At 35.6% G+C, this 15,313-nt stretch overlaps 3 protein-coding genes across 3 annotated transcripts; 2 read left to right on the plus strand and 1 right to left on the minus strand.

Annotated features, from left to right (window-relative positions):
• Positions 1-913: 913 nt before the first annotated feature.
• On the plus strand, positions 914-5,879 carry LOC142640447 (epoxide hydrolase 2-like). Its single transcript, XM_075814547.1, has 5 exons — positions 914-1,189; positions 1,319-1,533; positions 4,364-4,534; positions 4,673-4,908; positions 5,457-5,879. The coding sequence occupies exons 1-5, from the start codon at positions 1,120-1,122 to the stop codon at positions 5,704-5,706; spliced, it is 942 nt and encodes a 313-aa protein (XP_075670662.1). The 5' UTR covers positions 914-1,119; the 3' UTR covers positions 5,707-5,879.
• Positions 5,880-6,257: 378 nt separating this feature from the next.
• Positions 6,258-9,391, minus strand: LOC142640446 (lanC-like protein GCL2). The gene is made up of 6 exons (XM_075814546.1): positions 8,982-9,391; positions 8,705-8,883; positions 8,344-8,455; positions 8,132-8,248; positions 7,722-8,039; positions 6,258-6,850 (listed from the first exon to the last, which is right to left on the minus strand). Exons 1-6 carry the CDS (start codon positions 9,165-9,167, stop codon positions 6,512-6,514), a joined length of 1,251 nt encoding a protein of 416 aa, XP_075670661.1. The 5' UTR covers positions 9,168-9,391; the 3' UTR covers positions 6,258-6,511.
• Positions 9,392-10,849: 1,458 nt separating this feature from the next.
• On the plus strand, positions 10,850-14,431 carry LOC142639876 (uncharacterized). Its single transcript, XM_075814014.1, has 6 exons — positions 10,850-11,175; positions 11,452-11,617; positions 11,934-12,281; positions 12,390-12,765; positions 13,860-13,925; positions 14,031-14,431. Exons 1-6 carry the CDS (start codon positions 10,850-10,852, stop codon positions 14,429-14,431), a joined length of 1,683 nt encoding a protein of 560 aa, XP_075670129.1.
• The last annotated feature ends 882 nt before the right edge of the window (positions 14,432-15,313 follow it).

The following is a 15,313-nucleotide window of genomic DNA, read 5'->3' on the forward strand; positions in this document are numbered from 1 at the left end:
AACATATAATTCAACGATTAGATTTTCAAATTATGTAATTATATTTATTTTATTGAGTAAGGTTGTAACTTTATGTTACAACAAATTCTATAGCTAAAATTTGTTCTATAAATATCTTTAAAAAATAAAAAACAAACTAATGTACTTAAAAAAAAAAAAAAGCCAACTTACCAAATTGACCAAACCAAAGCCCCCAATAAGTATGAAACAATGTGTTTTTTTAGTAGCAAAAGTTTGAGTCCAAAACTTGACTAAATCAAAAATACTATCTTAGCCTCTTGGTTCTTTTTCTATTGTTATTAGAAATAAAAATAGATAAAAATTTGACACCTCAAAAATTGTGACAATTTGTTGTATCCATATAAAAAAAATCCTAAACCAAAATAGACATATAAATATTAAAAATTGGCAAAATTTAGACACGGTATCTTATGTGTTGTTCCTTAGATTCTCCTTTTAAAATTCAACTATGTAGCTACTTTATTCAAAAAAATACGTTTTTATTCCATGAAAAGAAATTCATATAATAGAATTTTAAGAGCCGAATTTAAAGAACAACACCTAAGTACTATACCTAAGTCTTACCTATTAAAAAAACAAAAACAAAAACAAAAACAAACTAAAGGACTTGAAAAAGAGAAAAAAGAAATTAGCTCACCAAATTGATCAAACCCAAGCCCCAGAATAAGTATTAAAAAATGTGTTTTTTAGTAGCATTAGCAGGAGTCCAAAGCTTGCCTAAACCAAAAACTCTATTCTTTAACCTCTCGGCCCTTTTTATATGGCTAATAAATAACGAACCAACACCTCAATAATTATGATTTATGACAATTTGTTTTATTTGTATAAAAAACTTCTAAAAAAAAGCATATAAATATTTTAAGAATTCGTCGTACCTGATAAATTAAAAAAAAAAAAAACCAGCTCACCAAATTGAGCAAATCAAAGCTCCTGTATGAAACACAAATCAAAGCTCCTGTATGAAACAAACACTTGTCCAAAACTTGAATAAACTATAACCACTACTCCTTATCCTTTCAGCTCTTTTTATATAGTCAGTACAATTAACTTTCTCATTAGCCATTATCACCTCTCCCTTGTTTCTCACCTCTCTCCAAAATGGAAAAGATCCAGCACAGCCATGTAGAAGTAAGAGGACTAAAGCTTCATGTCGCCCAGATTGGAAGTGGTATATATGACATAGGAATCTGATACCAAAATGTTCTTTTATTTCCTAACTCCATAGGTTTTTAATTTTTCCTTTTTATCCTTCCAAAATTTGATTTTCTACTTTCTCTAATCATGAATGTTTGAGCAGGTGATAAGGTAGTGGTGTTCCTGCATGGATTTCCTGAAATATGGTATACATGGAGGTACCAAATGATTGCTGTTGCAAATGCTGGGTACCGAGCAATAGCCTTTGATTTCAGGGGCTATGGACTGTCTGATCAGCCACCGGAGCCAGAGAAAGCAAATTTCAATGACCTTGTTGATGATGTTGTCGGCCTTCTTGACTCTCTGGGCATCAATAAGGTAGTACTTGCCACTCAATTTTCTTCCCCTTTAGATATACATACAGCTTGAATGTATGACCCAAAATGCAAGATTTCTTTGTTAATCAAAGTGATAAAGGTTTTAGTTTTGGTCTCTCAGCTCTAGTGGGTAGGTGATCAACCCCATTCATACTTTGTTAAATTGCCATTTCAACAGCAATCTCGTTTCCATCTCTCCGTTTCTCACCTGTCTTTCACTCTTTCGCATCTCACTCTCTTACTATTGCTCAATTTCGAAGACTTCTTCAAAGCTTAACATTTTTACTTCTAATCTAGCCCTGGTTCAAACAGATATGAGATATCCCCCCCCAGTTGCCCAACTTTCAGATACTCTTTTTGGTTGGCAAGACATATGGTCGTTTCTAGGCAAATACCCAAGTCCACAATCCTTCCAATTTGATCCAGTACCCTGAAATCAGAGCATTTTCTTTTTGGGGGGTCTTAACTGTAAACATATTATAAATTGGAGTATCCTAGAAATGTAAGGCATGTTTGGATAACATGTTTTCACATTAATCATATTACACATATTCTCACGATCTTTTTCAATCATTTTTTTTGTTTTTAAATGATATTACCAGTATTTTTACAGCTCTTTTTACCAACGTATTTTTTAAAAAAAATTAAAAATTATTGTTTAATCGTTCATACCCAACTGCCTAAATGTTTTCTAAAATTATTATAATCAACAAAACACAAACTAGCCAGCCAAATTGTCATATCTGATCACCTACTATTGTACCACACCCACTAATTGAATTGGCTCCACATGGTGGACTTTAAACTTTGATGGGTTACCATTAGTTTTAAGAACGTGACTAATGATTTGTCCCAATTGGAACAATGTAGATATGACTGGTGAGACTATAAATAAGATAGTTTGACAATAACAGGATATTTTATATGCATTTTACATAATATATAATTTCTGACGGTTAGGTTAGACTTAAAAAGACAGCTAGATAGGATTAGAAAAGAATATTCTTCGTCTATTTTACCTAAAAAATACTATAAGTTTATGTGAAATGAAAAAAAAAAGTATTTTGCATCCATATACTACCTCGAACAATAAAAATCCTCCTTTTTATTAATATTTATTTATTATTCCACTTTTTTTTTTTTTTTTTTTTGAGAATCATTTATTATTTCACTTCATTCTTCATAACATGCACTTGGGATAGGTCCATGGAGACTGGCCTGAATGCCAGCTTAAAGCCTAGAAAAAAGGTTTCCAAATTTTAACTAATAGAGTTATTTTTTTTTAATATAATAATATTAAGTTAAGCCCAAATAGATTCTTAAAAAATAAAAAAAATTAAACCCAAATATTAGCTAAAAAATAAAATCATTTTTTTATCAAAAATGAAAAAAATGTTATTTTTCACAACACTTTCACAATAAATCCTAATCGACAAATTGTTACAGGTTATTATTAATGACAAAAAAATAATTTTATGATAGGTTTAAATTAGAATTAGTAACAACTTAACACTTAGAATTTGTTGTGAAAATATTGTGAATGTAGCACTTAAAAAAAAATCAATACATAAAAAAATTCACAACATTTTTCACAAGTTAAGTTGGCAATTTTTTACTAGTTTTTATCTAACTCTACCATTAATATCACTGTTTTACTTACTACTATTAATCTGGTACATCAACAAGTGTAAAAAGTATTGTCAAATTTTTTATCTATAAACTTTCTAAAATATATATATATATATATATATATGTGGTTCATATTAATTAATAGTAATTATGCATCTAAAACAAGATAATAGAGTTTTAGTAATATTTAATTTTAAAAAAAAATTTATATTTAAATATATAAAATGCCTCAATTTCAGTTTTTGCTTATGCCCTCAAATGTATTAAGCTGCCTGGATTGGACCTAAGCCTTACCCCATTAACATAATATGTTATTACATTCTTAATTTTTTTTTAAAAACTTTGATTACTTTGTAAAGGAAAAAATTTATAAATTATAATTGGTGGAGCATAAAGTAAAGAAAAATGCTATGTGCTCAATATTTTCACAATAAATTTTAAGTGACAAGTTGCTATAGGTTGTTATGGGTGGATAAAAAAGTAATTTAAATTGTGAGTTCAAATTAGAACCAATAACAACTATCACATAATTTATTGTAAAAATATTGTGGATGTAACACTTCTCTAAATTAAAACATTTAAAGTGAGATAAATGATTTTTACTCCTACATCAACAACCTTATATAAGTGAAATAAGAAGAGATAGTTCCCAACTTCACAAAGTACAATATTCTACATATATTCTAGCTAACAATTTCATTAACCTCTTCCACTTTCCCTCAACCTTCGATCCATATTTCCCTCACTCTACTTTCCATATAAAATCTTGTGTTGGGTCTCATCTATTAAAAGGTAGTTTGAGCTCACGTGTGGAGGAGGAGAATAAGAATTATATAATTAAATAATTAAATTTATCATTTCTCAATAGCTTATGTTTTTGGGAGAATTGGTAATTTAATATTTTATTTGTCAACTAGAAAGATTCATTTAAATTAATGTGAAAAAAAAGAAAATAAAGAATACTGTTTGTGGCATTTCCATACATTGTTATTGTTTGCCATGACATGGTAAAACAAACACACTATAGTAGAGTGGGATCAAACCCATGGTCTCTTGGCACCATCAGGAATGGAATGCTATTTGGGTTACATTGATACCATTGACCATACTTATCAACTAGTTAAGTTTGAATCATTAAAAAGTGATCATAAAAATGCATTCCGAATTTCCCACAACATCAACATGGATATTCTCGGTGCCAGGCTTTTCTTATTGGCAAGGACTTTGGAGCTTTCCCAGCATACATGGTAGCAGCGGTCCATCCAGAAAGGGTGTCAGGCGTTGTAACACTTGGTATTCCTTTCATGTTACCTGGTCCTTCTGCTGTCCGAAATCAACAACTTCCTCAAGGCTTCTACATAAGTAGGTGGCAGGTAATATAGATTTTGATTTTTGACACAAACATGAAACATAGTCATTTACTTGATAGCATTTTTCCTACTTTCTTATTTCCCCAAGCACTGTAATGTTCAATTTATATGTTAATAGTATTACTACTGGATATTATGTAGGAGCCAGGGAGAGCAGAAGCTGACTTTGGCCGGTTTGATGCGAAAGCAGTGGTAAGGAACATCTACACTCTCTTCTCAGGAAGTGAGGTCCCAGTTGCGGCCGAGGATCAGGAAATCATGGACTTGTTTGACCCTTCTGCTCCTCTTCCACCATGGTTCTCCGAGGAAGATCTCTCAGTCTATGCTTCCTTATATGAGAAGTCTGGATTCCGTTTTGCATTGCAGGTTCCATACAGGTACACAAAAGTTCCCCCAACTTGCTGGAAGAAATGTGAAAGCTTCTTTTTTACCTTTGAAATTGGCTTTAACACCATCCAACCCTTTATGATTTAAGAACCAAATACTGGGTAAAGAAAAATGAATTAGGAATTCTCTAATTGGCCTTATAGTGATTCCCGTTAATGTAAATAGTCAAATTGGGTGAAGTAAGGTAAGGCATGACCACAACCAAATAGTTCAAATTAATTTTAGTCCAAGGGTACGAGGCTTATTTTTTGTAGTAAAATGCCAACATGCACCTAAAAAATGAATACTTATTCAGTATTAAGAAACTAATGTTTCTTCCTCTCATATAATAATAGGTCTCACTAATTAAATTTATGATAGAATTAAACATTCATGTGAGAGTAGAGAGCATTGCTATGGAGCTAGAAGAATATTGTATAATTTTCCTAGGAAAACAGATCACCTAACTCTATAAAGTTTTGATGAAACCAATAAGATCTTCCAAAGTATGACATTCCTTGAGGTAACTATACATTTGACTGGTTGGTCCATTGGGCAGGACTTTAAATGTGGATTGTGGAATAACTGAGCCGTTAGTCAAAGCTCCAACGCTGCTGATTATGGGGGAGAAGGATTATGTACGGAAATTTCCAGGGATCGAGGACTACATAAGGAGTGGAGCCATGAAGCATGTTGTACCAGACTTAGATATCATATTCATGCCTGAAGGGAGCCATTTTGTCCAAGAGCAACTTCCAGATCAGGTGAATGAGTTCATCATCACCTTCCTCGGAAAACATAGTGCCTGAGGATGGTGCTATATGAGTACCCCAGGTGTAAGAATAAAATCTATGCTAGAAAATATTGTATTTATGGGCAGCGAGGACTAAATCTTTCTTGTGCAACTTTGTCGTCTCCATGTGCTTTAGCTTAAAAGATATTCCAAATGGTTTTAAATACATATGGAGTTGGATTTCTTGCATTTTGGTCATTCGGTGTCAATCTCGGTCAGATTAATATACTCCTGCTTATGGAATTCATTCAATCAAGTTTGTCCCACTGATTCTGGTGGGCCAAACCAGACCATGAATCATTATCAAAATCGTTAAAATGGAATTCATTCAATCCAGTTAGTCCCACTGATACTGGTGCGCCAAGCCAGTCCATGAACCATTATCGAAATTGTTAAAATGGAATTCATTCATTCTAGTCCCACTGAAAAGGAGAATTGCTTTTTTCTTTTTTCTTTTTGGGTAAGGGATGGGGGTAGGCAGGTTGAACCCATGACATGAGATTAGGGGATGGGGTAGGGGCTAATCAGACTATAAGCCCATTGGCAATCGCTACATTAAGCTTAGAGTAGTGTAAACTAACATGGTAAGATATTGATAATTGTTTGGTCAAGTCAATCGTCCAGTCATCTTATCCCATACAAAACTCAAAATCAGCTTGTTTGAAGAAGAAAATTTATCATCAGATTCCCAGTTGGAAATGACAAAATAGGAACAGAAAGCCAGCAAATTCTCAAATACATTACACAATGTGAGCTACTCTAAGCACAATAAATTTTTATACATAAGACCTACCTTCCAACCTTCCATTGTAAAAATATTTTCAGAGATCATAAGCCGGAAACTTACCCTGAGAGGGATCGATCATGTCAAGAAAAAGATAAGCCATACCTCCCATCCCTTCGAACAATGAGTAGGGGTTATCACCTCCATGCATCTCTCCCTCTGATATGAGCTTGTGAGCTCTATCAAGTAGAAAGCAAGCAAAAGCTTTGGCTCTGTATAAGAACTCCACATTTCCTGTAAGTTGGTAAAGTGAGAGGAAAACATATGCATTCCCACTAATGCCATGGCAAATCCCGACTCGCTTGAGCAGTCCACGGTTCCACACTACCTCTGCTGCATCTGCAGCTGCTTCCAGAAATTCCTTATCTCCAAAAACCTGCGCATTTGACACAGTATTTATTCAAAACATGCAATCAAGAAAAAAGATCTGAGAAAAGAAAAAAAAAAAAAAAAAAAAAAAAAATATATATATATATATATATATATATATATATATATATATATATATATATGGTAAAGAGACTGAGAATTTAGTTTCACTAACTAAGAGAAGTACAACAGTACACATTTTCTTAATTAACTACAACAGTAGTCTTCCCTTGAATATAACTGACATACTTGGGCTGCATGCCCTCGGCATTTCTAATTAACTTATCCAAAAAAAAGATATACGCCTTTTCCCATGTCACCACATGATTAATGCAACACAAAATGGTTCTTCTTTATTATTTTTAAGTCTCAACAGAAAAGAAATTTCAACACATTCTACTCAGGACTGTCTTAAGGAGAACTTTAGAGGAAAAATGACCAATTATAAAGTTATTGTAAGTTAATGAAACACATTTTATGCATTATCAGGCCACTGGAAATAATTCTAGTCGGAAATGGAAGTCGTTCCTCCATGGATTCTTAGCCAATCAGACCAACTCCCAACCCCCCCCCCCCCTTTTTCTCTTTCCTCTTTTTGCAGGGGTTAACAAACATATAATTACTTACCTACTTAAAGGTTCAAGAAAAAGAGTTAGAAAAGCTTTAGGTATTATATTATTGAAGATACCCAACCTATGATTATGGAAAGTGAAAGCAAAGCTTATGAAACAGCACTGCGAGAACTTCCTTAAGTTGTTCAATGAATTGCGCCAACGACTGTAATCACACATGGCACTTTGACAGTCAAGGATACAGGGAAACAAAATTACAAATGGTTTGCACAAAAAGAAAAGAACTGCCCATCAAAGAGATCTTACCCTAGCTGCTTTGACGAGTGTGAGAGCAACTCCTGGAGCTCCATGACACCAATGCACAAGAACATCTCTCTTTTTATCCTCTTCACTTGTGGGGTAGTTCCCACTGGGGAATCTATTGTTGATCATGTACCTAAGAGTGCCCTTGACATCCTCGACCTCATCTGGTTTCAAATCCATGTCCATCAAAACATGCATTATCCCTGCCAATCCATGTGCTGCACCCCAATACTTTTCTCCATACCATTCAAACATTAATGGGCATCTTCCACTCTTAGCCAATTCTCTTCCATTCTTGATGATTTCATTCACAACTGAACACTACACACATGTTTACCAGAATATCAGTGCCACTTCTATGAAACAAATAACAATATCCAAGATCGTTTAGTAACTCATTATGCAAGTCTTACAGTGTAGGTAGAAGGAATCGTCCCTGCGCCCATATGTTTGTTTATGAACAAACATGCCCATAAGTATCCAACTCTCCCATATAACAACTCATCAGGAAGATTTCTGGGAAGCTTAATCTATACTCATAAGTCAAACCATGAGTTAACACCGACAAACAAGTTCTGAGCAACCAATTAATGCAACTGTTATTTAACAAATGCCATTAGAATACCTCTCTAAATTGAACTAAATAGTAATTTAGCAACTGTTCATCACTGGCATGCTTTGCCAACACAGCCCCAAGAGCACATACACCAGCTCGCCCGCATAGAAAAGTCACATCCCTACCATCAATGCATCACACAAAGCACCCAAACTCAGGTGAGAATGCTATCACCCAAAAAAGCCATAATAATAAGTGTTTGACTATGAGTGGCGGAGAAAAAATAGTAATTCCATGAGTGTAAATTGTGTCCACGTACTACTCGCAGCTAACCACTTTAGCAAAGTGAAATTTGTTATGAAAAAAGTTGTGCCCGTAGCCTTACAGATATTAGGTGCATACAAAGCAAGAGAGTAAGTGAGGAGAGTACCTTGAATTGAAAGAAGCGGTGTCACAAGCCTTAACAATCTGAGAGGAGAGAGCAAGATCATTGTTGTTGGTAGTGAGCAGGTAAGCTCTGAAGAGGAAAAAAGCCGTCCCAAGAGTCCCACAATACAGCGTAAAGTCTTGAACTTGTTGCCCAGTCATACCCCACGTCTCCAACTTTATCTGAAATAAATCCACAAACAGTTGGTAGGCATAGGAGTAAGTAAACTCGTACATGCACACATACAGACAAAGAAAGTAGTGAGTGAAGAGATGGATACGGTTTCTTTGAGGTCCAAAGCGGCGCGTTTGAAACGTTGAGAGAGAGAGGAGTAAGGCATGGAGAGGAGCTTCATGAGAGAATCTTGGGTGACAACTACTGGCTCTTTTCCTTCTTCGTCTTGGGTTTCAGCTGTTGCTTCTGCTACGAAGTCTGGCATTACGTTTGGGAAGAAACGGTCCGCCATTTTCTCCAATTCGGTCTTCAAAAACTCAGTGTCAGTGGCTCCGTTACGAGGAGAGAGAGAGAGAGAGAGAGAGAGAGAGAGAGGGAGGTGAAGAGTTGGAGGAGCTAAGTTGGGTGATTGACTTCTTAGAACCGCGACATAGTCATCGGGGTTGAGAAGCTGAGCTGATCAGAGCATGAGCTCGCTACACGTTGAAAAGATTTTGCACTACGTGGCAGACTTCAAGATTTCTCACCTCTGGGGTTCTTTTTGTCTTTTCACAGCAGTATATTTGAGATCTGTTTATTTTGTTGAAACTGAAATGTTTTGTTAAAAATATTATAGATAAAGGTAAAAGTTAGCTGAAATAATATAATAGGACCCTTGAATAGTACCAAAAAGTGCATTGAGACTTATAAATAGTAGCAAAAACAAACTGAATAATAAAATAAGTTGGCAAAAATAATCTAGATTCCGTTTGGTTGGAGGGATGAAAAAGTAGGAGAATAGAAAATAGTGAAAGGATGGAAAAGTAAGAGGATAGAAAAGATTTTAATTTTCTTCCTTTGTTTGGTTGGGAATGGAAAAGTTGAAGGATGGAAAAAGTGAGTTTATATAAATTTACTTATATACCTTAATTAAAAAATAACCAAAAAAGTGATAAACAAAAAAAAGCAATCACCTAAAAATAAAAATCATGTTTTAAAAAATCACATCTAAACAAAAACTAAAAAAAAACAAAAAACAAAAGAAAGCAAAAAAAAAAAAGAAAAAAGAAAAAAAGAAGAAGAATATGGGCAATGTACACCTGCCTAGTAAATAAAAAAAAAGACAACATCCAAGAAGAAGGAAAAAACAAACCAAAAAAACAAAGGTAGAGAAGAGCAATGTATGGATGAAGCCCCATGTGCAACTACATGTTAGGAAACTAGCTATTTGATAAATATTGTATGATTAGCATTGTTAATTGAGTAGTGGTTGTGCTGAGTTGTATTCAGTTACTTAGTTGAATTCTACTAGTCAGTTGGTAGTTGATGTACTTAGTAAGTTAGTTGCATTGATTGGGTAGTTTTGGTGGGAAATGAGATTGAATTGTTAAGAGGAGATTTGTGATGTTGAATAAGGAATTTTCTGGAGAATTAACTAGCCTGGTCTTCCTATTTCTCTTTAAGTTCCTCTTCTTCCTTTCTTTAAGTTCTTCCCTTACTAAGGATTTGGTTACCCTCGAAGTAACTAATCTTTCTTTTCCAAATCCATTCTCTCTCTTCCATTCCAAAATTTCCACACTCTTAACAATTGGTATTAGAGCCCTCCTTCCTATAACCATGGCTGAAACCTACTCCTCTTCCTACATCAATGAATCAATTGCCACCCTTAGAACCACCACGGACCACCATGCTCATTCATTACAAGAAATTACACATCAATTGAATGCCAACACCCAGCAATTGAATGCTAACTCTCAGTAATTGAATACCATTAGTATTGCTTTGCGAAAGCTCACTGAAGTAGTGGAAAACAAACAACAGCCCCCATCTCCAAAATCCCTAATGTCTCGAGCTGTTACTCTGCCTCTTTCGAATCTATCGAAGAGTGTGAGGCTAGATTTTCCTCGGTCCAAGGGAGAAGATCTTGCATCTTGGGTATACAAGGTAAATTAGTATTTCAATTTCTATCATACTCTATTCAATGAGAAGCTTTTAATGGCTTCCTTTCATATAAATGGTGATGCATTGATCTGGTTCCAAGATTGTGAAGAAACAGGGCTATTAAGTAATTGGGAGGGATTTGTTGAAGCATTATTGACAAGATTTGGAACAACTGCTTATGAAGATCCTATGGAAGCATTAACCAAATCAAGACAAATGACCAGTGTAGTGGCATACAAAGGGCAATTTGAAGCCTTATCCAACAGACTCAAGGGTTTGTCTAATGTTCATAAGCTGAGTTGTTTTCTTAGTGGGTCGAAAGATGAGATTCAGTTCCTTGTGAAGATGTTTAATCCAAAGAATCTTAATGATGCTTTTGGGTTAGCCAAAATCCAAGAGGAATTTTTGATTAGTAGTTCGAAAGAATTAGAGGTCCTTTTCATTTGAGTATTCCAAACCTTCCATCTTGGGCCCAAAACCTGAAACCACGTTGGATTCAAGGTTTAAGTTTCCTTTGCAAAGGTTGTCTCCTGCTTAGATGGAGGAAAGAAGAAGAAAAAGGTCTATGCTTTAAATATGATGACAAGTTTCAACCTAGTCTTCAATGTAAGTCTGCTAAACTTTTTCTTGTTAGAAGGTTTATATCCTTTCCATAGTCCTAGTTCTAATGTCCAACTTGTAGAACTGGATGAAACTAAAGCTATTCTTCCTCAACATGAAATCCATGAAACTGAGTCTAGAATGGGTGAAAGAGGTGAAAAGGGTGTAGATGAAATCACTTTGTATGCCTTGTTGTTTAGTCCTTCACCTGGTACCATGAAAGTAAGGGATAAAATTAATGGTCATTGGATTACTATTCTAATTAACACTTGTAGCACCCACAACTTCTTGGATGCTACAATGTTGTCTGTTTTACAACTATCATTCGATTGTACTTAACATTTGAAGTAAAAGTGGCTAATGGTGCTACAATTCAGACTTAAGGTGTATGTGCAAATGTTAGAGTTACTATGCAAGGCATGTATTTACAGTAGATTTGAATGTTTTGCCCTTAGGAGACTATGAGTTGGTTTTAGGCACTCAATAGCTTAGAACCCTTGGTGTAATTCAATGGGATTTTATGGCCATGTCTATGAAGTTCCAGAAATTTGAGACCACAGTAACATTAGTAGGACTACACCCTACTGATCTCACTTTACAAGAAGGGAAGCAATTCTTTAAAAAACCTATGAGGAAGGGCATTTTGTTGCATATTGTGTACTTAGGGTTTGTTACTACCTCTCCTAAGCCTTGTGACTTTGCAATTGAGCACCTTTTGACTGAATTCGCCTCAGTATTTTCCACACCTACTGGTTTACCTCCTTGTAGAGGTCATGAACATCAGATTCTTTTGAAAGAAGGTATTGCCCCTATTTTTCAAATGCCTTATAGGTATCCTCATTTCCAAAAAACTGAGATTGAGAAGATAGTCACTGAGTTGTTAGAAGTTAGTTCTATTAGACCTAGTTAGAGTCCATTATCTTCTCTAGTATTGTTGGTGAGGAAAGCTGATGGCTCTTAGAGGATGTGCATTGACTATAAGGTTTTGAATCAGGTTACAATCAAGGATAAGTTTCCTATACTAGTGGTCGATGAATTACTAGATGAGCTAGATGGTTTTACAATCTTTTCTAAGCTGGATTTAAGGTCTGGTTATCACCATATTCGTATGAGAAATGTGGATATCTATAAGATTGCTTTCAGGACACATTATGGACACTATGAGTTCTTGGTTATGCCCTTTGGGTTGACCAATGCTCCATCAACCTTTCAGTCCTTAATGAATGATGTATTCAGACCTTATTTGAGGAAGTTTGTGCTGGTTTTCTTTGATGATATACTTATCTTCAGTCCAACCTTGGAGCTACATCTCCAACATCTCAAAACTGTGTTGGGGCTGCTGTTGAACCATCACTTGTATGCTAAGAGAAGTAAGTGTGCATTTGGTTGTCTAGATGTGGAATACCTTGGTCACATCATTTTGGCCAGAGTGTGAGTATTGATCCTAGGAAGATTGATGCCATGATGTCATAGCCTTCTCCTACATCTATCAAAGCTTTGAAGGGGTTTTCAGGCTTAACAAGTTACTATATAAAGTTTATTTAGCATTATGGCCAAATAGCTGTTCCACTCACTGCACTCTTGAAGAACAACTCTTTTGTTTGGTTTGATCAGGCTGAAGCTACCTTCCAACAACTTAAGGTTATCGTTAGCTAACCTCCTATGTTGGCACTACCTGATTTCAATCACCTTTTTACTATTGAATGTGATGCTTCAGGCTTGGATTTAGGGGCTGTCTTGATGTAGAATCAAAGGCCTATTGCTTTTCATAGTCAATTGCTCGAAGGAAAAGATTTACAACTGTCAACTTATGAGGAGTTGCTAGCTTGGGTCACTGCTGTGCATAAATGTAGGCCTTATCTTTTGGGAAGACCTTTCATCATCAAGACTAATCCACAAAGTTTAAAGTACATTTTAGAGCAGAGAATTGCTACACCTGCTCAACAAAAGTGGTTAACTAAGCTTTTGGGTTACTTGTTTGTGGTAGAATATAAGCAAAGGTGTGAGAATAGAGTTACTGATGCTTTGTCCAGAAGGCCAGAATCTGCTTCTGTTGACCAATTCATTGGCAGACCAATCACTTCTTTTTCATTATGTTTGATCTCTTTTCCTTGTCCCACTTGGATTGATGAACTCAAAGCTAGTTATCAATCTGATCTAGTTGTGCAGTTATTATTCTAGCAGTTACAAGATGGTTCTAATGGCCCCAAATTCTTTTCTTTGCATAATGGGTTGATTTTGTACAAGGGTAGGGTATATCTGAGTCCTTCTTGTGGTTTGAAGCCTAAAGTCCTTCAACAGGTTCATGACAATCCCTTGGGAGGCCATTTAGGATTTCTATAAGTCTTTTCATAGATTAAAAAAAAATACTTTTATTGGGTTGGTATGAGGGTGGATTTGAAGAAGCATATAAGGGAGTGTAGGGTTTGTCAACAAATGAAACATGAAACTTGTCATCTTGCAGGATTACTACAACATTTGCCCATATCTGATAAGCCTTGGTCTGCAGTAAGCATGGATTTTGTGGCGGGTTTACCTATGTCACAAAGAATGGATGTGATTATGGTAGTGGTGCATAGGTTAACCAAATAAGTTCATTTCATGGGGTTGTCTTATCCCTATTATGTTGCTACAGGTGCTCCTTTATTTGCTCAACATGTCCTCAAGTTACATGGAATGCCTACTTCCATTGTGTCTGATAGAGATCCAGTGTTTACTGCTAAGTTTTGGGTTGAGTTATTCAAACTCCAAGGTGTTCAGCTTGCTATGTCCTCTACCTATCACCCTCAATCAAAAGGGCAAACTGAGGTAGTGAACAAAAGCTTAGAGCATTACTTAAGGTCCTTCTCTAGTGATAGGCCTACTAAATGGGCTAAGTGGTTGTATTTAGCTAAGTATTGGTTCAACACTAACTATCATACTGCCACAAAGATAACTCCATATGAAGCACTGTATGGTTTTAGTCCTCCTCAATTAGTTGACTATGTCCCTGGTACCACTCAGGTGGCTGCAGTGGACTCTATTCTGAATTTTTGACAGCAGATTCTTACCTTGCTTAAGCAAAATCTAGTGGTTGCTCAAGCTAGGATGAAGTAGCAAAGCGACCTACATTGAGAGGGTTTTTAATGTTGGAGATTGGGTTTACCTAAGGTTGCAATATTATAAACAACAATCTACTACATATAGGGGTTCTAACAAGTTTTCCCCTTGATTTTTTGGTCCTTGCAAGATCTTGGAGAGGATTGGTGAGGTAGCTTACAGGTTGGATCTCCCAGCTGAGTCTGCCATTCACCTTATATTCCATGTGTCTTGCTTAAAATCTAAGTTGTGCAATCACAACATTTCCATTCCTATGCTGCCTTCTGTCAATTCTCAAGGCATTCTCACTCTTGAACCAGTTGTTGTGCTTCAAACCAGGTCTCATCAGCTCAGGTGGAGAACTATTACTTAGCTTCTTATACAATGGCAAGGAGGTTCACTTGAAGATGCTACTTAGGAGGAGTTGTTCCTTCTTCAGCAGTAGTTTCCTCATCTTGTGGGCAAGATGTTCTAATAGGGGGAGTAATGTTAGGAAACTAGCAATTTGATAAACACTTTATGATTAACATTGTTAATTGAGTAGTGGCTGTGTTGAGTTGTATTAAGTTATTTAGTTGAATTCTGTTAGTCAGTTAGTAGTTGATGTACTCAGTTAGTTAGTTGCATTGATTGGGAAGTTTTGGGGGGAAATGGGATTGAATTGTATGAGAGCAGATTTGTGATGTTGAATGAGGAATTATCCGAAGAATTAACCAACCTGCTCTTTCTATTTCTCTCTAAGTTCCTCTTCTTCCTTTCTTTAAGTTCTTCCCTTGCGAAGGAGGTGGTTACCCTCGAAGTAACTAATCTTTCTTTTCCAAATCCATTTTCTCTCTTCCA

Source organism: Castanea sativa, chromosome 6 (genome assembly GCF_040712315.1).
Source record: "Castanea sativa cultivar Marrone di Chiusa Pesio chromosome 6, ASM4071231v1".
NCBI lineage: Eukaryota > Viridiplantae > Streptophyta > Magnoliopsida > Fagales > Fagaceae > Castanea > Castanea sativa.